Genomic DNA, 22,500 nt, shown 5'->3' with positions numbered 1-22,500 from the left:
GACAATATTATGCTGCGCCATTTTCTGAGATTTCCATAACAACAATGAGCCCATAATGAATTGGGTTATATAATAATAATATATAATAAATAATAATAATAATAATAATAATAAAATAATAATAATAATAATAATAATAATAATAATAATAATAATAATAATAATGACAATAATAAAAATATATAAATAATAATAATGAATAATATGATGATGATGATGATGATGATGATGATGATGATGATGATGACGACGACGATGATGATGATGATGATGATGATGATGATGATAATAATAATAATAATAATTGTAATAATAAATATAATGATGTAATATAATAATAATAATAATAATAATAATAATAATAATAATAATAATAATAATAATAAATAATAATAATAATAATAATAATAATAATAATGATGATAATAATAATAATAATAATATAATAATAATAATAATAATAATAATAATAATAATAATAATAATAATAATAATAATAATAATAATAATAATAATAATAATAATACAATAATAATACTGAAAACTTATATACGCTATAACTCCGAGACACCAGTGCTTATCAAGTTAAAAGACTTGCAAATAAGTATAGGATACGTCTCACAAAAAAAATACAGCTTAAAATGACAATCCAAAGGCGTCAAAATCAATCCCCCCCCCCCCCCCCCCCCCCCCAAATAAAAAAATAGACAGTTTCGATTAAAATAATCCAATCTGACAACCCTAAGTGATGCGAGGTGAGGCGAGGCGATGAGAATTGACTGACCGTCTGGATATTGCAGGCATGTTGTTTGTTACTGTTTCAATGTTCTGTCATTATTTAACCAGCTTGTTTTTAAGTATTTTAGAGGGTTTTACGGCGCTTGCGACACATTTAGGTCATATCAGCGCCAGTAAAAAGGAAGGGAAATGGATAGTAAAAACATTCTAGATGTACAATTAAAAGGACTTGAGGAAAAAGTAAGACAAAGGGGAATTGTTTTGTTTTTGTCTTTAAGGGTTTTACGGCGCTTGCAACCCATTAAGGTCATATCAGCGCTTGTAAAAAGGAAGAAAATGGGATAGTAAAAAGTTCTGGAATTACATTTAAAGCACCCAAGAAAAGGTAAGACAAAGGAGAATTTGTTCAAATAAGAAACAGGTGTAGATTCCATGAGCACACTATCAAAGTACTTAGTTTGAGATCACCGAAAAATCTCATCCAGACACAAGCACAGGCCCAAACTAAGAGGGATATACTCGAATGTTTACAAATCATATATTATATGTAATCAAAACAATACAGTGCATAACAGAGAGATAATTACATGGAAAAAATATCATCTCCCAAAACTCTTACTATACATTTGACTGTTTCCCTCCCAGCTAGGGTATCCGGCCTGGGCCAGGACAAAACCAAGTAATCTCATTCCAAGACAAAGACAGAAAGCATGTTGGAAAACAGATATAGGGGGATAGAAGACACAGCAAGTGCCTCCCTGCCCACTATGGGAGGTAAGGAACCCCACCCAGAAAGGGGAATTGTACAAATAGAGAACAGATATAGATTCAAAGAGCACACTATTAGTGTTCTTAGTTTGGGATTACCTAAATGTTTCACCCAGACACCAGCACAAGATCCCACTAAGAGGAATACACAAAATGATTACAAATCATACGTTAAAAAAAAATAATTACACAACAGAGAGATGATTTAAAATATAATCTCCCAAAACAATAGCTATACATTCAACTGTTTTCCTCCCAGCCAAGGACTCCGGCCAGGGTCGCGACATTCCAAGACAAATACAGAAAGTAATTGGAAAACAGTTACAGGGAGATAGAAGACACAGCAAGTACCTCCCTGCCCACTATTGGAAGGCCGGCAACCCCACCCAGGTGTAATTAACTAACCAGTTTAATGTCGTACTCTGGAAAAAACCGTTTGTAAAAATTTGGCCAGAAAACTCGTCCACCAAATATCGATCGATTTATATGACCTTAGCTTGGCAAATAAAAACAACAAAAACAACTCTCAAACCTGGGACTTCGTGAAGTCTTCCTTAAAGTCCCACCAGGTTGGAGCGTCTTTGACAAGATGAGGGTTATTTTAATCGATGGATGTGATTTAAAGGATGAGTTTTCTGGCCAAATTAAAGGGGGAAAAAATTACGATTTTTTTTCTAGAGTAGGACAGTTAATTATAAGTTAATTATGATGGAATCTAGCTTTGTTTGACACTAGCCTCACTTATTGTGCGGCGATGTGGTCTAGTGGTATGACACTCGCTTTTGGATCGGAAGGTCCTTGACTCGAGCCTCGCTCGGCGCATAGTTGAGTCTTTGGAAAAGGCTCTTTCTCAGGTTCTCTCACCGTATTCAAGTGTAAAACGAGTACCTGGCCGTTTATAGCGTTGACTCTGTCGGACAAAAAATTGTAATATCGTCTAACAGGCGCCATGTCTCGTTCTACATGTCACGTGTTGCTGTTGGTCAGAAACCCTTTGTAAAGCGCTTTGAGCACGTTTAGTGAATATTGCGCTACATACAAAAGCTCTAAAAAGATTGTTTAACACTAGCCTTCATTCCACTAAGAAAAGTGAGTGGAGCAGGCACTTGTGTTGATAATAACATGTTACTTGTTATACTTTTGTGTTGAGAATAGAGCTTAAATAAATAAATGAATAAATAATAGATAAATAAATAAATAAAATAAATTTCTCTTATTTATGCAGCGCCGCAAATTGAGCTCTGGCGAGGTGACTTGTTCAAGGCCTCCCACCGCAGCGGCAGGTCGTGAACGAACAAGGTTCCTTTCGGGTACGAAGCAAAGACCGTACCGCTGAGCCACACACACACCTTTTTAAAAATATTTTTTTTTTTTGTTTTTTTTTTTATAAAGCATTACTGCTGGCTTGTAAACAAACTTCGCGATTTTCCAACAGCTTTCTAGAATTACCTTACACGTGACTTCTTTTGTCGCCGTATTATGATGTTGATACTTGACAGGAGGCTGATTTTAAGGAGAAATTAAAGAAAAGACGAAAAACAAACAAACAAACAAAAACAAAATATCCAAAAAAAAAAAAGGGGGAAGGATACAAAGCAAAGGCAAAACGTTTTTAAAAAAAAAAATAATGATTACTTAATACCCTCCTCCCCCCGCGCGCCCGCCAATAATAAACAAAGAAAAATCTAAGGAAAAGCACAACAAAAACAAGAAGAAAAAAAAAAGAAAATAAAAGACAACAAAGAATACGTGAACAAGAGAAATTTATAGGATTAAAAAACTTTTTTTTTAATCAAGAAAAAAAAACAACAACTCAAATTAAAACAAAACAAAAACAAAAAACAACCGCAATACAAGACAAAGAAACTTCAAAAGCTCTGAAAAACAACTTGTTAAAATTGGAGAACATCTCATGTCCTGACCTGGCCATTCAAATCGATAGAAAACCAATCAGCCATCAGTTGAAAACAATAGAAGAAAAAGACCCATTGTTCAATCTTGCTTCATTTTGCCTTCGATGAGAAGCTGCCCGTCCTTTTTGATGGGAATATCAAAGAGATCAAAAGCTATTTTATCCTTACAATGCTTTGTTCCATCAAATAGGGCAGAAAAGTCGTGACCTGACACCATCTACTTTTCCGGTTTCAAATTCATTGGAAGTGTGTATGTAAACATTCCTTCGGAGGACTAATAATAAATCATAGGTTACATATTGAATCATAGGTAGCATGGCTATCTTATTAGCAGGATGTATAGACAGGTTCTTAGGATTACGGGACGTAAAAGAGCGAGAATGGATGATCTTTATTGACGATATTGACTATGACGATAGTCTGAGGCTATCTATATCCGTAATCTCTGACTGAAAGGCGTTTAGTCCTTCTTTTAGTCTCAGACTTCGCGTAGTCTGGCTTCGTGAATAGCTTACAACGCCTTTTAGTCCGGGACTACGGATTTAGTCTCAGACTATAGTTATAGTCCAACTTCATGAATAAAACCCTAGAAGATGAATTACACAAGGCGTGTATTCCGGAATTCCTCCGGAATAAAAGTTTTACACTTCCAATGAAATAGGAACCAGTATTTTGACATCACACTTTTGTTCCTTATTAGAATGATAAGAAACAGAAACGTTAAGGGTTATTTGTTCAAAGTTGGGGATTGAATTTGTTTTCCTCCACCATCACAACTAGAATTATTAACACCAAGATCCGTAATATTTCCGGTACTAATCTCGTTATAGTGACCGTGACTAGAATATGTGGTCCCGTGGTATGACACTTGCTATCGGATCGGAAGGTCCTGAGTTCGAGCCTCGGTCGGCGTAGAGTTCAGTCCTTAGAAAAGGCTCTTTACTCACATTCTCTCACCGTACTCAGGTGTAAATCGAGTACCTGACCGTTAACCGCTTTTTCTCTGTTAGAAAAAGAAATTGCAATATCGCCCTAACAGGCGTCATGTCTCGTTCTACATGTAACGTGTTGCTGTTGGCTAGGGACCCATTGTAGAGTGCTTTGAGCACGTTTAGTGGATTTTGTCCTATATAAAAGTTGAACTTTTTTGTTGTTTTTTAAAATTAAAATTGTGCTCTCGAATATACGTTTTTGCTTGTCGATGGACGTGCCAAGGGAGTACACTGTGCAAAAACCCATGTCTTTAATGTTATTATCTGTGTTATGTCCCTTAGACCAGTTTTATTGTACTTGATTTTATTCTATCGTGAAAATCAACCTTGTTCGCGATCTTCTGCCATATATCTATATTAATATATCATAGAGACACAATGTTATCTGCTGAATCTATTTTATGCTTACATTTTACGTGTTTAACATAGTGTGTGAATTCTCGTTGATGGTCGTCCTTTACATCTATCCTGTCCTGTCGTTGTGATAAATGCATTCATGGTTTTGTGTGTTGTATTTACGTGTCTTTTATATACAGCAATATCCACTAAATGTGCTCAAAGCGCTTTACAAGGGCCAACAACAACACGTCAACGGCCAGGTACTCATTTTAACCTGAGTACTGTTAGAGAATGTGAGTAAAGAGCCCAGGACATTCTTCTTAGTACATTAACCCTCTCCTTACAGTAAAAGAGAGAAAGAGAGTGTGTGAGAGAGAAAAAGATAAAGAGATAGAGGGAGGGAGGGAGAGAGAGAGAGAGAGAGAGAGAGAGAGAGAGAGAGAGAGAGGGTGGGGGAGAGAGAGGGAGAGAGAGAGAGGGAGAGAGAGAGGGAGAGAGAGAGAGAAAATGATAGAGAGAAAGAGAAAGAGAGAGAGAGAGAGAGAGAGAGAGAGAGAGAGAGGAGAGAGAGAGAGAGAGAGAGAAAAGAAGAGAGAGAAGAGAAAGAGAGAGAGAGAAAATGATGAGAGAGAAAGAGAGAGAGAGAGAGAGAGAGAAGAGAGAGAGAGAGAGAGAGAGAGAAAGAGAGAAAGAGAGAAGAGAAAAGGGGGAAAAGGAGAGAGAGAGAGAAAGAGAGAGAGAGAAAGAATAGGAGAGAAAGAGAGAGAGAAAAGAGAGAAAAGAGAGAGAGAAGAGAGAGAGAGAGAGAGAGAGAGAGTCACAAACCTGTGGGAGTTCTGGATGGTCTATGCAGAATTTTGACGTCATCGTCAAGGTGGGAGTTGTCATCCCGGTAACCAGGGGTGATGACCTTTTTGAGGTCATCTGCTGGTCTCAAGGACGCCGAATTGTTACTTACGGCGGGCGAGGCCATTTTGAAATGTGGATAATATTGATATCGTCAACAATAGTTTGTTGTTTTTCTTGTCCAAGTTGATTCCGTGAAGTTTTCGTTGAATTGAAAGTTTGGTTGATTGGATGTTTATGGTTCAGTCAAGTATAATTAATTAATAAGGCACGTTTTTGTTTGGATTTATTTCCAGGGTTGTCTGGTCTGGGTTGACAGAAATATTCCCGAACCTTTGGTGTATTTGTCGTCTGGAAAATAGAAAATCAAAAGGCAATTATTATTATTATCATCATCATCCATCATCATCATCATCATCATCATCATCATCATCATCATCATCATCATCATCATCATCATCATTATTATTATTAATCACATCATAAACATTAAAGGTTACATTGGCCAAAAGACCTCGAAATACCCTGTTGATGTTGTTGTTGTTGTTTTACTTTGTTGTTTGTTTGTTTGTTTGTTTGTTTTTGTTTTGCAAATCTAGATACATAATAATTAATACAAACAAAATAAAAGACCAAATTGATGCATGGGATTTATATGGCTACGTGGTCTTGTGGTATGACACTCGCTTTCGGATCGGACGGTCCTGGGTTCGAGCCTCGCTCGGCGAATAGTAGTTGAGTCCTTGGAAAAGACTCTTTACTCACATTCTCTCACCGTACTCATGTGTAAAATGAGTACCTTACAGCGTTGTCTTTGACCGAAAATTTGTAATATCGCCTAACAGGCGTCATGTCACGTCCTTCATGTTAAGTGTTGCTGTTGGCTTGTAAAGCGCTTTGATCACGTTTAGTGGATGTTGCTCTATATAAAAGCTCATTATTTAAAAAAAAATAAATACAAATCATCATCATATTATGTCCGGACAAAAGGTCAAATTGATGCTTAAATATTTTTTTACTGTAAACCTGTTATCATAGGCATTTTAAAAAAGCGAGAAAAACAAGTCTCATTCATCGTATATTGAGCGTTTGAGCTTTTATTGAACTTTTATATAGCGCAATATCCACTATACGTGCTCAAAACGCTTTACAAAGGGATCCTGACCAACAGCAACATGTAAAATGCAAAACGAGCCATGACGCCTGTTAGGCGATATTATATATTATTTTCCGACAGAAACAACGCGGTTAACGGCCAGGTACTCGTTTTACACCTGAGTACGATGAGAGAATGTGAGTAAAGAGCCTTTTCCAAGGACTAAACTATGCGCCGAGCCAGGCTCGATCCCAGGACCTTCCGATCCGAAAGCGAGTGTCATACCACGAGACCATATAGAGTGGTTGTTTGGGGGTAGATTTTCATCTTTCTCGATTGTGTACGTATTTTTTATCGAGCTCTTATATAGCGCAATATCCACTAAATGTGCTCAACGCGCTTTACAAGGGGTCCCTGGTCAACAGCAACATATAACATGTAGGACGAGACATGACGCCTGTTAGGCGATATTACAATTTTTCGAACAAAGACAACGCTGTTAACGGCCAGGTACTCATTTTACACCTGAGTACGGTGAGAGAATGTGAGTAAAGAGCCTTTTCCAAGGACTCAACTATGCGCCGAACGCGAGGCTCGAATCCAGGACCTTCCGATCCGAAAGCGAGTGTCATACCACTAGACCACATAGCCGCACTGATTCTTTCTTTCTGTGAGAGATTCTAGGTCGCACATGGTTTCCATTTGTACAATAGGTGTTGATTTTATTCTACTTGGGATTCTTCGAAGATTTTGATTTTGAACTTTATTGGGCTTTTTCACGTGTGTATTTGAGCATGTTCCCCATGCTTATATTGTAATTGGGTGTAAAACGAGTACCTGGCCGTTAACAGCGTTGTCTTTGTCGGGGGAAAAAATTGTAATATCGCCTAACACTAACAGGCGTTATGTCCCGTCCTACATGTTAAATGGGACCCCTTGTAAAGCGCTTTGAGCACATTAAGTGGATATTGCGCTATATAAAAGCTCAATTTGATTTCAATTTAATATTGATTGAATGGCCAGATGGTAAAACACACAAGAACTTTCCAAAGCAACTGACACACGTTGCACCAGTTATAAAGCAGAGGCAATAGGCTTCAACAGTCGTGACGTCACTTCCCTCGTAATGACGCGTTCTAAACTATCGGAACAATGGCGGACGCCCTTATGAAATACTTCTCCGACGAGCATAAAAGTGTATCCAGAGGAGAAAAACATTATAAATCTGATTAATTTTTTTTATGACTTTCATACATTCTGATCACATGACATGTGAAAAAGTTCTAGCCAGCATGAAGAATAAAAAAGTACCATTATTTTTTTTAGAACCAAGCTGCTGGTTGCTGGGCGGACATGACATCAGACTATTGAATCCAATTGCAATCAGCAAAGGTGCAGACCTTTTGAAGAGTTCAAGCAGCGCAATCAATGCCAAGGGGAAACAGATAAAGACAAAGGACACAATAATTTAAAAACAAAACAAAACAAGAAAAATATAACAAACAAAATCAAAAAAAAACAAAAAAACAACTATAACCCCCCCCCCCCCCCCCCACCAAAAAAAAGAGAAAAAAGTAAGAAAACAAACCAAAAAAAAAGGTTTAAAAAAATCAACTACAAACAAACAAAAATCAAAAACAAAACACCACATCAATTTTTGATATTGACATAATATGAATGCCGAGTCATATCAGCATTTTCTCGATGTTTATTATTCATTTATTAATTAATTCATTCAAATTCATTTATTAATTTATTTATTTACTTATTTATTCATTCATTTATTCGTATTTACTATTCACATTGCGCAATTCAGAAATCAATCTTTATCATCTTGTTGCTATTTTTAGACACATTTCTCAAACACTGTCGATGAAACGTGACTTTTGTCTTCTTGTTTTTTTCAATTGTGGAAATCTTTTCTCTGCCTTTCTTTAAATCGACGTGTACATATATGAAGGTCTGACATCCGAACACCATTATGGGCCTAGTTTAACATTGTTGTCATGGACAATATTTTGCATCATTTTTTTTTTTTTTTTGAGATTTCCATTACAACAATGAGCCCATACTGAATTGGGTTATCAGACCTGCAAATAAATGCACGTCACTTTAAATCTTTGATGAAAACAGAATTTCTAAACCTCAACACTTCCTTCTTCTGTGGATTTTCATTTGAAATTGCGCGATTAGCGATCAGTCAGTAAAAAAAAAATTAATTAGTTAATTAATTTGTTTGTTCGTTTTTTGTTTTTGTTTGTCATATTGTAATCCCGTCTAACCTTGAGTAATTGTCTCCAACAAAAGTAAAATAATACATAAATAAAAGATGAAATTCCCTTTATTCATCCCGAAGAGGAAATTTGTCTTCAGGGTCTATTCCAAGGGAAGAATGGAATAACCCAGGCGTTTTCGTGCGGCTACGTGGTCTTGTGGTATGACAATCGCTTTTGGATAGGAATGTCCTAGGTTCGAATATTGCTCGGCGGTGGATTGTTGAGTCGTTGGTAAAGTCTCGTTATTCACATCCTCTCACCGTACTCAGGTGTAAAATGAGTACCTGGCCGCTAACAGCGTTGTCTCTGTCGGAAAAGACAATAGCAATTGCTTGCTATCTTTATGATGGGACGCTAGTCTATCGCAACGTAATTCATTTTTGCCAGATTGAACAAGACTCAGATAAACAATCACTGCTGGGTGAGATAAAAGTCTCCACTTCACCCAGGATCGATGTCGGTCCCTTGGCGTGTGGAGTGAGTGCTCTACCAACTGATCTATCGGGACCCCCCGTGACATCACAAGAAAAAACAACAAAAACTAGAGCTTTTATATACAGTGAATTATCCACTAAATCTTAGGCGATATTACAATTTTTCCGAGCTTTTATATAGCGCAATATCCACTATACGTGGTGCTCAAAGCGCTTTACAAAGGGTCCCTGACCAACAGCAATATGTAAAATGTAGAACGAGCCATGACGCCTGTTAGGCGATATTACATTTTGTTCCGACAGAGACAACGCTGTTGACGGTCAGGTACTCATTTTACACCTGAGCGCGGTGAGGGAATGTGAGTAAAAAGTCTTTTCCAAGGACTCAACTATGCGCCGAGCGAGGCTCGAACCCAGGACCTTCCTGTCCGAAAGCGAGGGTCATACCACTAGACCGCATAGGCGCACAAGAAAACGTTAGTCATACCAATGGCCTGTCCCATAGAAATAATATATGAGATAGACAACAACAAAAAATCTCACATTTCTGGCCCATTCGTTTAGTTTATCTAAAAAAAATCATTTTTTTCCACAAGGACATAACTATGAGCCGCTCAAGGCCGGACTCGAACCCAGGACCTTCTGATCCGAAGGCGAGTGTCATGCCACTAGACATAATACCTGTGCGGCTATGTGGTCTTGTGGTATCGACTCTCGATTTCGAATCGGAAGGTCCTAGGTTCGAATCTCGCTCTGCGCATAGTAGAGTCCTTGGAAAAGGCTCTTTACTATCATTCTCTCACCGTACTCAGGTGTAAAATGAGTACCTGACCGTTAACAGAGTTGTCTCCGTCGGAAAAAAAAATTAATTGTAATATCCAAAATCAATTGGAATATCCTCGCCCCACTCCTTTTTCTCGAATCTTAGATAACATGGACTAACCTCCCCCCCCCCTCCCCCTCCCCCATCCCTTCCCATTCCCTTTGTCTAACAACTCGGTGACTGCCTCACGCTCCACTTAATTCTAATCTGTCTGGTTATTTTTTTTTTTCTCTTCATTTTAAGCCTTGAGCGGCCCATATCCAGTTTACTCCACCTTTGTGATACATCAGTGTCTTTTGAAGTTTGAAAAAAAAAACAAAAAACAAAACAGTAACAAATCAACAAAACAATAAAAAAAACCCCGTTGTCTTTTTGTTTATATATTCATTTTGTTTCCATAACTTTAAACAAAAAAATAGATTAATTAATGATGAATTTTTAGATAAAAAAATGAATTTCTTAAAAAAAAAAAAAAAAAGGATTTAGTCGACGTGCAACATATTTGCAGTTCAGGTCTGATAAGCGGGTGCACTTTGGGTTCGTTCTGACATTGTGTTGTAAAGGACAATATTTTGCGTTGGTTTGAAGAGTATTTCCATTACAACAATGAGACCATTACAATTCGGGTTGTCAGACCTGTAAATAGGTACCCGTCGCATTTATTAGTCATTCTAGTTCTAACGATTTTTTTTGTTTATCGCGGACAATAAACGACACACATTTAATGACACAAATGATTTATCGACCAGCCGTCAGACTTCGCAATCTAAATTATTAATTAATCAAATACAACCTTAAAGTTAAAGAACATTTCACTCTCTCTCTCTCTCTCTCTCTCTCTCTCTCTCTCTCTCTCTCCTCTCTCTCTCTCTCTCTCTCTCTCTCCTCTCTCTGTGTCTCATCTCTCTCTCTCTATCTATCTATCTATCTATCTCTCTCTCTTCTTTCTCTCTTTCTTTCTCTCTCTGTCTCTCTCTCTATCTCTATAGCTCTCTATCTCCCTCTCCCGCCTCTCTTTCTCTCTCTCTCTATCTCTCTCTCTATCTCTCTCTTTATCACTCTCCCCCTCTCTCTATCTCTTTCTCTCTCTCTTTTTCTTTCTCTCTCTCTCCCCCCCCCCCTCTCTCTCTATCTCCTATCTCTTTGTGTCTTACACAAACACACACACTCTCTCTCTCATTATCTCTCTTTCTTATTTTCTCTCTCTCTCTCTCCTCTCTCTTTCTCTACCTATCTCTCTATATTCTTCTACTCACTCTATCTCTCCTTCTTTTTGTGCGCGAGTGTCGGTTCACAGGCTAACATTGGTCTATTGTTTACGTTGGTAGGAGAGCAACAAAGAGTGTCAATATTCCCCAAGGGGATTTTGAGATTTGATAATTATTCTATTTAGGACATGCCAATCCCTACTCTATTTAATTCCTCAATTACACCTTTACAGGGTCATGGTTTTCTCTCTCTCTCTCTCTCTCTCTCTCTCTCTCTCTCTCTCTTTCTTTCTTTCTTTCTTTTTTCTCTCTCTCCCCCTCTTTTATTTTGTTCTCTACCTCTATCTCTTTCTCTTTCTTTCGCTCTTCCTCTCTCTCTCTCTCTCTCTCTCTCTCTCTCTCTCTCGCACACACACACACATACACACATTCTCTCTCTCTCTCTCTCTCTCTCTCTCTCGCACACACACACTCTCTCTCTTTCTCTGTCCGCTATCTATCTATCTATCAATCTATCTATCTATCTATCTATCTATCTATCAATCTATCTATCTATCTATCTATCTATGTATCTATCTATCTATCTATCTATCTATCTATCTATCTATCTATTTCTCTGTTTATATATCTATTTCTCTATCTATCTGTCTATTTATCTATCTATCTATCTATCTGTCTATCCATCCATCTATCTATATATCCGTTTCTCTGTCTATTTATATATTCATCCATCCATATCTCGATATATCCAACAATGCTACATCTATATATCTACCTACATATCTATAATTCATCTATCTATTTCTCTATCATCCATCTATCTATCTACTGTCTATCTATGTCTCTATCCATCTATCAGTCTGTCTATCTGTCTATCTGTCTATCTATATATCTATCTATCAATTTATCTATCTATCTATCCGTTCATCCATCCATTTATCTATCTATCTATCTATCTATCTATCTATTTATCTATTTAACTATCTATCTATCTATCTATATATATATATATATATATATATATATATATATATATATATATATATATTATGAGTGTTGGTGGGTACTTGTAGGTACGAAAGTGCTCGATAATGGTGGTTAGAGCTAATATATAATGTAAATTTTCACTCACATTTTTTTTTTTTTGGCCAAAAAAAATGTGAGTGAAAATTTACATTATATAATATATATATATATATATATATATATATATATATATATATATATATATATATATATATATGTATATATATGTATATATATATATATATATATATATATATATATATATATATATATATATATATATATATACATATATATATATCATTATTTATTTATTTAAATATTTTCCTTGACCTCAGTGTTCATATAATAATATACTTTTGAACATAGCGTCAGACACAAAGAAAGAAGAAGAATATAAGTAGTCTTTAAGAGCGATACGGCCCATGGAGTCGGAGTGTATCCCGATTTCTACATTGTGAACTGTGCAACAGGAATAAATGTCTGATAGCTTTTGGATAGGACTCTAGTTTATCGAAAACTACTTTCCGCCCGATCTAACCGACACAGCTACCCAATCCCACTCCATGCTGGCTGGACATCGTTGAGGGGGGGGGGGGGGCAGAAACAAAACTCGACATCACCCGCCATACAACAAGAGGTGAAGTGAGGAGGAAAGTGCCAGATGACAACAGAGAATAAACATTTTCACGGCGGTGATGGGGTTTTGAACCCGCGACCTTACTGAAACGACAACGCCGCCTGGCCGGGGAGAGCGTGACTCTACCGTATGAGCTATCCACTCACTTTTCTGAATTAAAAATTGACCCCGCCATACAAACACAAACACCTGAATCGAGGCGGTGAGTTACAAATGACAATGTCAATATTAACGTTTTGTTCCCATACGAAGCCTCTCCATTTTCACTCTTTCGTTAGTATTTTCACGACCACCGGCTCTCGGCAGCCCCTACCGTTTTCTAAATGACAATGTCATGATTTATTGTTGATTCAGGTTGAGTCATTCATGCACGGAGGTCACAAAGAGATGCGTGAGTAAATGACGGTATTTTGTTTGGTGCTCATCAGAATTATTCTTTTGATGTCAACTGGACGCATTCGGAAAGAAAACAACAACACGTGCAAAAAAATTATGGCCAGAAAACTCGTCCTTCATTAAATATCGATCGATTTAAATGGCCTTCGTCTTGTAAAAAGTTCAGTGTTAAAACTGAGACATTAAGAGTGACCACGGCTGTCCCAGGTTTGAGTTTTTAACAAGATGAGGGTCATTTTAATCCATTGATATTAAAGGGACGAGTTTTCTGGTCACTATGTTTAAATACGTGTTTTTGCCAGAGTAAGCTGGAACTGATGTTCAGTTCAATGGGGAATTTGTAATATCAAATCAATCTTCTTCTTCTTCTTCTTCTTCTTCTTCTTCTTCTTCCTCTTCCTCTTCCTCCTCCTCCTCCTCCTCCTCTTCCTATTCCTCCTCCTCCTCTTCCTTCTCCTCCTCTTCCTCCTCCTCCTCCTCCTCTTCCTTCTCCTCCTCCTCCTCTTCCTTCTCCTCCTCCTCCTCCTCCTCCTCCTTCTTATTCCTCTTCTACTTCTTCAAGCATGATACCGGATTGACGCTTTAAAAAAGAGAACAAAATACCTATCACGGATCGTGCCGGGGTTCAAAACCTTTCTTCGGTCAACAAGATAAAAATGGCGAACTTCAGAGAATAAAATCCTATCGAAAGCCTAGAAGAGAACGAAGTTGACGTCACTCAGGTCTTTGTAATTGTTTGTTTTGTTTGTTTGTTTTTTGTTTTTTTTTTTGGGGGGGGGGGGGTTTGTGTGCCATCCATGTTTGTGAGTAATTCTCACTAAACTGTATTAACCAGACGATAAAAGGCCATGGTTACACAGAGTTTTGTGTGGTGGTCCGTTATAGATAGTATGCGCTTGGCTTTGAAGCTCATAACATTGCCATCCGGAAGTATAACGAACCAACACACAAAACTGTGTGCATCCATGAACGTTTAGAGTCGGGTTAATTCAGTTCAGTGAGCATTACTCATAAAAGGCGGATGGCAAAAAAACAATAACAAAGACCTGAGAAACGTCATCTTCGAACTATCTATACTTCCGCATGGCAATGTTATGAATTTCTTCGCCAAGCCAGACGTCACTCAGGTCTTTGCTAGTGTTTTTGCCATCCGCGTTTATGAGCAATTCTCACTAAAATGTATTAACCAGACTATAAAAGTTCAAGGTTACACATACTTTTGTGTGTTGGTCCGTTATACTTCCGGATGGCAATATTGTGACCCTATAAGCCAAGCGCATACTATCTTTACTTCCGGATGTCCGTTTCACGCTATTAAAACCGGGTTAAACTCCAACTCTATGGGCCTCATGGCTCTAAAGGACTACTGAAGGCGAAACAATGAAATCGATAAAACAAGGCATTTATTGTACGATTACTCAAAGGAGGATGACCTAGTGAAGCGAAGTAGGCCAGACTTAATTAATGAGTTGGGGTTTTTTTCTTTCTGAATACCTACTATAGATAGAATGAAGATGACGTCACTTAGGTCTTTCTAATTGTTTTTTATTTGTTTTTTGTTTCTTTTTTTTTTTTGTTTTTTTTTGTTTTTTGTTTTTTTTGCCATCCATATTGATGAGTAATTCTCACTAAACTATTAACCCGACTATAAACGACCAGGATTACAACTTGTGTGTTGGTCCGTTATACTTCCGGATGGCAATGTTGTGAGTTTTTTTAGCCAGCACACACTGTCTATATCTAAATATTCTTATAATATCTCAGAAAGGAACAGGACGTTAAAAGTGTGAAGTCAAAAAAACTGGTTCCAATCTCATTGAAAGTGTAAAACGAGTCTGCCGGAGTACTGGATATATACCTTGTGTAATTCATCTTCTGGTTTCATAGTGATGGCATCTTATTTTCTATTCTAAAAATATGCCGGTAGTCAATAAAAATCATCCATCCTCGCCCTTTTACGACCCGTAATCCTAATAATCTGCCGATAGGTACATCCTGCTACTAAAATAGTTTTGCCACCTAATGATTCAATATGTGACTTATTCATTATTAATCCACCGGAGGGTTGGCTACATACACACTTCCAATGATTTCGGAACCGGAAAAGTAGTGAAGTCACTAATTTCTACCCTATTCAGGCGAAACAGTAAAAAACGATAAAACAAAGTGTGTGCTTAGTGCTGAGTTAAACAACTTTGGGTGACCAACTGAAGCAAAGTAGGTCAGACTTCACTAATGTGTTAGTTATTTGTCTATGTGAATAAAAACCAGAGATCAAAGGAGTTCGATACTCAAAATTCATAATGTCATTTGAAATAGAAGTCCGTATGCAAAAAACATCACGGCACCACATTTCATAACTTATGAGGAATTTGCGATATTCTAAAAATTATTTTTCTTAAATTGAGCTTTTATATAGAGCAATATCCGCTAAACGTCCTCAAAGCGCTTTACAATGGGTCCCTGGGCAACAGCAACACATAACATGTAGGACGAGACATGACGCCTGTTAGGCGATATTAACAATTTTTTTGGACAGAGACAACGCTGTTAACGGCCAGGTACTCATTTTACACCTGAGTACGGTGAGAGAATGTGAGTAAAGAGCCTTCTCCAAGGACTCAACTATGCGCCGAGCGAGGCTCGAAACCTGGGCCTTCTGATCCAAAAGCGAGTGCCATACCAGAAGACCACAAAGCCGCAATATATATATATATATATATATATATATATATATATATATATATATATATATATATATATGAGTGTTGGTGGGTACTCGTATGTACGAAAGTTCTCGATAATGATGGTTAGAGCTAATATAGAATGCAAATTGTCACTCACATTTTTTGTGGCCGAAACGATTCGTTTCTGTGTCTTACACGTCTTCAGTCGGCGTAATCCTTAGTAAGGATTACGCCGACTGAAGACGTGTAAGACACAGAAACGAATCGTCTCGGCCACAAAAAATGTGAGTGACAATTTGCATTCTATATATATATATATATTATTATTATTTAAAATATTTACCACAATGTTTGAGACAGTCTACATTAATGTTTCAGGCTTAACTTGCCATCGTCAAACACAATTCAATATATATATATATATATATATATATATATATATATTATATATATATATATATATATATATATATTCCCGGGACTTGGAACGGAATATAATTTAAGAGTGGTTTTCCAAAACTCCCTAGCTCCGTTTCTTTCCCATTTTGAGATATTGAGGATTATTTCCCCTGAAATGTCTCACTCGGTCTGTTCTTTTATCACATTTAAATTTCAATTCCACACAAATCTAATGGAAGTTTTGTGTCCATTGATGCTTAAAATAAAGTTTACGTTTCAATTTATTTCATGGATGGAAAATCTCAAAAAGTAGAAAAATCGACTTAGCGAATTTTTGAAAATCAGCCTTCAATTCAATTTCTGATCTGACAGCAGAAAGTAATTAAATAAATAAATAGGCAGTGCTGAAATAATATAAAGAAGAATAGGGCCCGTCAGATGTATAATGAATGAAGTAGACGTCACTCGTCTCTTTGTCGTTGTATTTAGACCACCAGTCGGGTGTAGAGTTCTAACCTTATTCTATCAATCATATTATTAGCGGGGCAGCGTGGCTCAGCGGTACGGTCTTTGCTTCGTATCCGAAAGGTACCGAGTTCGATCACCCGCCGCTGCGCTGTGTAGCCTCGAACAAGTCACGTCGCCCTAGCTTACATTGCGGCGCTGCACTGCGGCTGACGCCTGGGTTATTCCATTCTTCCCTTGGAATAGACCGTAAAGAAAAATTTCCTTTTGGGGATGAATAAGGGAATTTAATTTTTTAAAAGGAGCTGGAGTTTATCCCGGTTTCGATAGCTTTGAACGGACAATAGCAATTTCTTGCTGTCCTTTGGATAGGACGCAAGTCTCTCGCAAGGTATTTTCCGCCATATCCAACAGATCCATCTACCCATTCACAGGTGGGTGGAAAAGGGGGGGGGGGGTCAGACAAAATCTGGACCGCACCCGGGATCGATCTGGTCTCTTTGCGTATGAAGCGAGAACTTCATCAGAGATATATATATATATATATATATATATATATATATATATATATATATATATATATTATTATATAATATATATATATATATATATATATTTGAATGGATTGATGTTGTTATTGTTGTGCGCCTAGAGCGTTATTATATGGACGATTGGGCGCAATATAAATAAATTTCATTATCATCATCACCATCATCATCATCATCATCATCATCATCATCATCATCATCATCATCGTCGTCGTCGTCGTCGTCATTATTATTATTATTATTATTGTTATTATTATTATTATTATTATTATTATTATTATTATTATTATTATTATTATTATTATTATTATTATTATTATTATTATTATTATAAAAATGATTTTATACTTTTTGGATTTGCCAATAAGTCTGTGTTTACCATGGACAATACGAACCTATTTTGTCCCACAATCCTGTTTTTTTTAAAGAATATATCTCGGGAAAAAAAACATGTTATATTGATTTAGTTGTGCGGCTATGCGGTCGACTGCTATGGCATTCGCCTTTGGATCGGAAGGTTTTGGGTTCGAGTCTTGCTCTGAGCGACGCATAGATGAGTGACTCCTTGGAAAAAGCTCATTACTCACATTCTCTCACAGTACACGGGGTGATTATTATTCAAATGAGATCACTATGGCTGTTAACAGCATTGTGTCTGTCGGCAAAGGATGCAATATCCGCCGACAGGCGTCATGTCTCGTCGAACATGTTAAGTGTTATTTGGTGGCTAGGGCTCCTCTGTACAGCTATTTGAGCACGTTTAGTGGATATTGCCCTATATAAAAATCACAAGAAATTGTTGGGCTTTTGCAATCGTAATTTTTTTTTAAAAAGAGCTTTTTATATAGCGCAATATCCACTAAAATGTGCTCAAAGCGCTTTACAAGGGGTCCCTGGTCAACAGCAACATTTAACATGTAGGACGGGACATAATAATAGTGTCATAACTATGGTTAACCCTCTCCTTACCAACTACATGAAAATCGTCACATTCGTTACGATTCAATGAACATTTTTCTTTCCAGATTTATTTCGTTAATCACAAACTTTGGAGTAAAATCTTTATTATAGTCATACGAACTAGATGCTGTTATGTAAATCTTCTTTTTCTGCACAAACTTATGTATGGTATGTTCTTTAGGCGTCTGAGTTAAAGTGTAAAGAAATCAATTTTTGTATTGAATTAATAGCTAAAACAAACATACCAACAAAGGAAACTAATGCCCTTAATAGCGGATCGACAACTATCCTTTTTCGGACACATAGTAAGGAAAGATAAGAATGAATACCTGGCAAGTTGTGGAAAAATACCTGGTAAACGCGCCCGGGGGAGACAAAGAAAAACACTCATAGACCAACTGAAGGGCTTCACCAACCTAACAATCCAAGAGCTGTTTGAAAAAGCAAGAGACAGGGAGGAATGGAGAGAGATAATTCATGCAGTATCCGAAGCCTGGACCAGGCATGGAACCTAGAAGAAGAATAGCTTTGACATTTTGGAAAAAATCCTGAAAATGTTCGGTAAGGAGAGAGTTAATGTTAGTGGCTTTTTCTGGCTGATTCAAATTTATTGACCCGGAGTTATAAAGCTTTTAAAATAGTGATAATTTATCCAATTTCAGTGGGTATTCCGCTATATAAAAGGCCAATTTTAAAAAGTGAAATACATTATACAGGGGGGCGGGGGTCTCGATAGCGCACTCGCTCCACACGCAAATGGACCATGATCGATCCCGGGTGCAATGGACATTTTTCCCGACCCCTCTGTCAACCCAGCAGTTCCTGGGTAGCTTGGTCTGTTCTTTAGATCTGGCGGAAAGTACTTTTGAGGTATTCTGTCAGCTTCGTGTTTTTTTTTTTTTTAAATAATATATTATATCTAGCGCGATATCCATTAAACGTGGTCAAAGCGCTTTTCAAAGGGTCCCTGGCCAACAGCACCACTTTGCATGTAGGACGGGACATGACGCCTGTTAGCCGATAATACAATTTGTTTTCGGACAGAGACAACACTGTTAACGGCCAGGTACTCTATGTGCTGAGCGAGGCTTGAACCCAGGACCTTCCTATCCGAAAGCGAGTGTCATACCACGAGACCACATAGCCGCACAAAGTTGACTTTGACCACGATCACACCCGCTATAGATAGTATTCGCCTGGGTAAGAAGCTCACAACATTGCCATCCGGAAATATGCCGGACCAACACATAAAACTCTGTGTAACCATGGACTTTTATAGATAGAACGAAGATGACGTTACTCAGGTTTATGTTATTGCTTTTTTTGCCATCCACGTTTATGAGTAATTCTCACTAAACTGTATTAACCAGACTATAAAAGTTCTTGGATACTCACAGTTTTGTGTGTTGGTCCGTTATACTTCCGGATGGCAATGCTGTGAACTTCTTAGCCAAGCGCATACTATCTTCTATAGTCTGGTTAATACAGTTAAGTGAAAATTACTCATAAACGAGGATGGCAAAAAAAAACAATAACAAAGACTCGAGTGACGTCAACTTCATTCGGGAGGCCTTCGGAAAGCTCCTACATCCCCAGTATTCTTTTTTATATATATATAATGTTCTAGTAGGGGGTTTGGGAGGGGGGGGAGCTATTTTTTTTAAAGTCTCCCCCCTCCCAAACCCCCTTCTAGAACATTATAAAATAAAAAGAATGCTGGGGATGTAGGAGCTTTCGGAAGGCCTTCGATCTATAAGCAGGATGCGTAATCGGGAATAGGTCAGATAATATAACTATTGGTTATGATAATAATTGGGGTGGGGGAGGGGTTTGGGGGTAGGGGGGTTGTTGGGATATTGGGGTCAATGAGGATTTAGTGCTTGATTGTTGTTAATGCTGTTGATGTTGTTGGTGGTGGTGGTGGTGATTGTGGTGATGGGTGTGGTGGTGGTATAATGGTGGTGATTGTGGTAGTGGCGGTGGTGGTGAGGGTAATGGTAATGAGGTAATGATGTTGATTATGATGATGATGATGATGATGATGATGATGATGATAATGACGACGACGACGACGATAATAATAATGATTTTAGATGATACAAAAGTGATAGCAGACCTCATCGTGATATTTATCCCAACAAGACATTTATTATATTGTTGTAAATAATCTTATTCAACTACATTAGTTGAGACTCAATCTGTTCAGAAATGTAGAACAAATAGATGTCAATTTACTTTCATACCCTCTGCGATTAAGGCAATAAATAAAGCTATGTAAGTACAATTTTTGAACCTTATAAATATACTCACACCAAAATGCATGGAAACAACAGAAACTTCAATCCCAGAAGTAATCAAACTATTTGCGCGATCACGTGCTGAATTATCCAACTTGAATAATAAAGCCAAAATAAAAGTTTTCGTTAAAATGTCAAAGTAGGCACTTGCAAGAAGTAGCTCTCGCGAGTTGAAAACAGGCGAGGATTTCTGTTTCCGTTTTTGAGGGGAAAAATTTAGGAGTGATTTTAAAATGTTCATTCTTCTTTCTCAGTGGAATGAAATGGCATGTATTATATATCATTGGAAAGGGCATAAAATTCTACATACAATGATGCTAATATTATTATCTTTTTATATCATGATTTTGAGAAATCTTTGTGTAAAGAGAGTATATGTGTTTAAACGCTTATAACTTTTAAACCAGAGATGGTCCTTCTTAATAAAAACAAGTGAATAACTAAATGACGCCGATTCAGTGGTCAATTTGGTCTATCTACATGTGAATAAATATTTAATTGTCGACTTTTCCAAAATTCCAATAGGTCATTCATTTGCATGTCGTGATCTATTTTTCCTTGATTTCAGCTGTTTCAGCTCTAAACTATACCTTTCTCTCTCAATAAATAATTATTTTTCTGTCTGCAATGTATTACAGAGAAGGTGAATTACCACATGTAAAAATTTCAAAGTTGTATCTGAAGCCGTTTGTGAATTATACTTGATTATCCATTGGGTTGCTGTGTTTTGGTCACATATTTTCCTATAAGCTTCTCTCGAGATTTTTCACCACATAAAAGGTCATAACTTTTTAACTAGTTGAGATAGAGCGATACTTTTTTCACTTTAGTAAATGTTTCACTCCTCTTTATTTTTCTACGCTAAATTAATACCGATATCACTATTTTGAAAAATTCTTGCAAGTGCCTAGTCAAAGCAATAACATGCATTTGAATCGTGTACTCACTAAGTGTGTTATGTGTTAAAACCAACATGGATTAACACGGTTTGATTTTATAAGTCAAAATACGATCTTATCGACTGTACCCGTGGCCACGCTGTACCACACGGCAAGACTAGGTGAGTTGTTTTCATTCTTCAAGCCAACACAATGGCAGAAAAATTGGACAAGAAACTCATTGGAACTAATTATAGATAGCACGCGCTTGGCGAAGGAGCTCTTAACATTGCCATTCGGAAGTATAACGGACCAACACACAAAACTTTGTGTAATAACCATGAACGTTTATATTCAAGTTAATGCAGTTTAGTTAGAATTACTCATAAACGCGGGGAGCAAAAAACAATAACAAAGACCTGAGTGACGTCAACTTCGGACTATCTATAGATAGTTTGAAGTTGACGTCACACGGGTCTTTGTTATTATTTTTTGCCATCCGCGTTCATGAGTAATTCTCACTAAACTGTATTAACCAGGCTATAAACGTTTAAGGTTACACACAGTTTTGTGTGTTGGTCCGTTATACTTCCGGATGGCAATGTTATGAGCTTCTTAGCCAAGCGCATACTATCTATTGCGGATTTACATAAGTATGTTCCTAGCGGTATACAATGGGCCAACGCGAGGTGTACCCTTTTAGTAGGTCTGATAACCCAAATAATTATGGCATCATTGTTGAAATGGAAATACTCTCAAACCAACGCACAA

The 22,500-nt window shown here is 37.2% G+C and overlaps 1 protein-coding gene across 2 annotated transcripts in view; it reads right to left on the bottom strand.

The window, feature by feature from the left end:
- LOC144958258 (uncharacterized) overlaps window positions 1–22,500 on the bottom strand; it is a 59,910-nt gene that overhangs the window by 34,958 nt on the left and 2,452 nt on the right. For both annotated transcript variants that reach the window (XM_078890100.1, XM_078890101.1), the window contains exon 2: window positions 5,576–5,947. In XM_078890100.1, coding sequence (XP_078746226.1) covers window positions 5,576–5,723 — 148 coding nt within the window. In that variant the 5' untranslated portion in view covers window positions 5,724–5,947. The remainder of the gene's footprint in view (window positions 1–5,575; window positions 5,948–22,500) is intronic.

This window comes from Berghia stephanieae, chromosome 12 (genome assembly GCF_034508935.2).
Source record: "Berghia stephanieae isolate SIO BIC M18660-M18661 chromosome 12, UCSD_Bste_1.3, whole genome shotgun sequence".
In the NCBI taxonomy this organism is placed as follows: Eukaryota; Metazoa; Mollusca; class Gastropoda; order Nudibranchia; family Aeolidiidae; genus Berghia; species Berghia stephanieae.
Note: the sequence above shows the minus strand (reverse complement) of the source record. Positions and strands in the feature narration are given on the sequence as shown.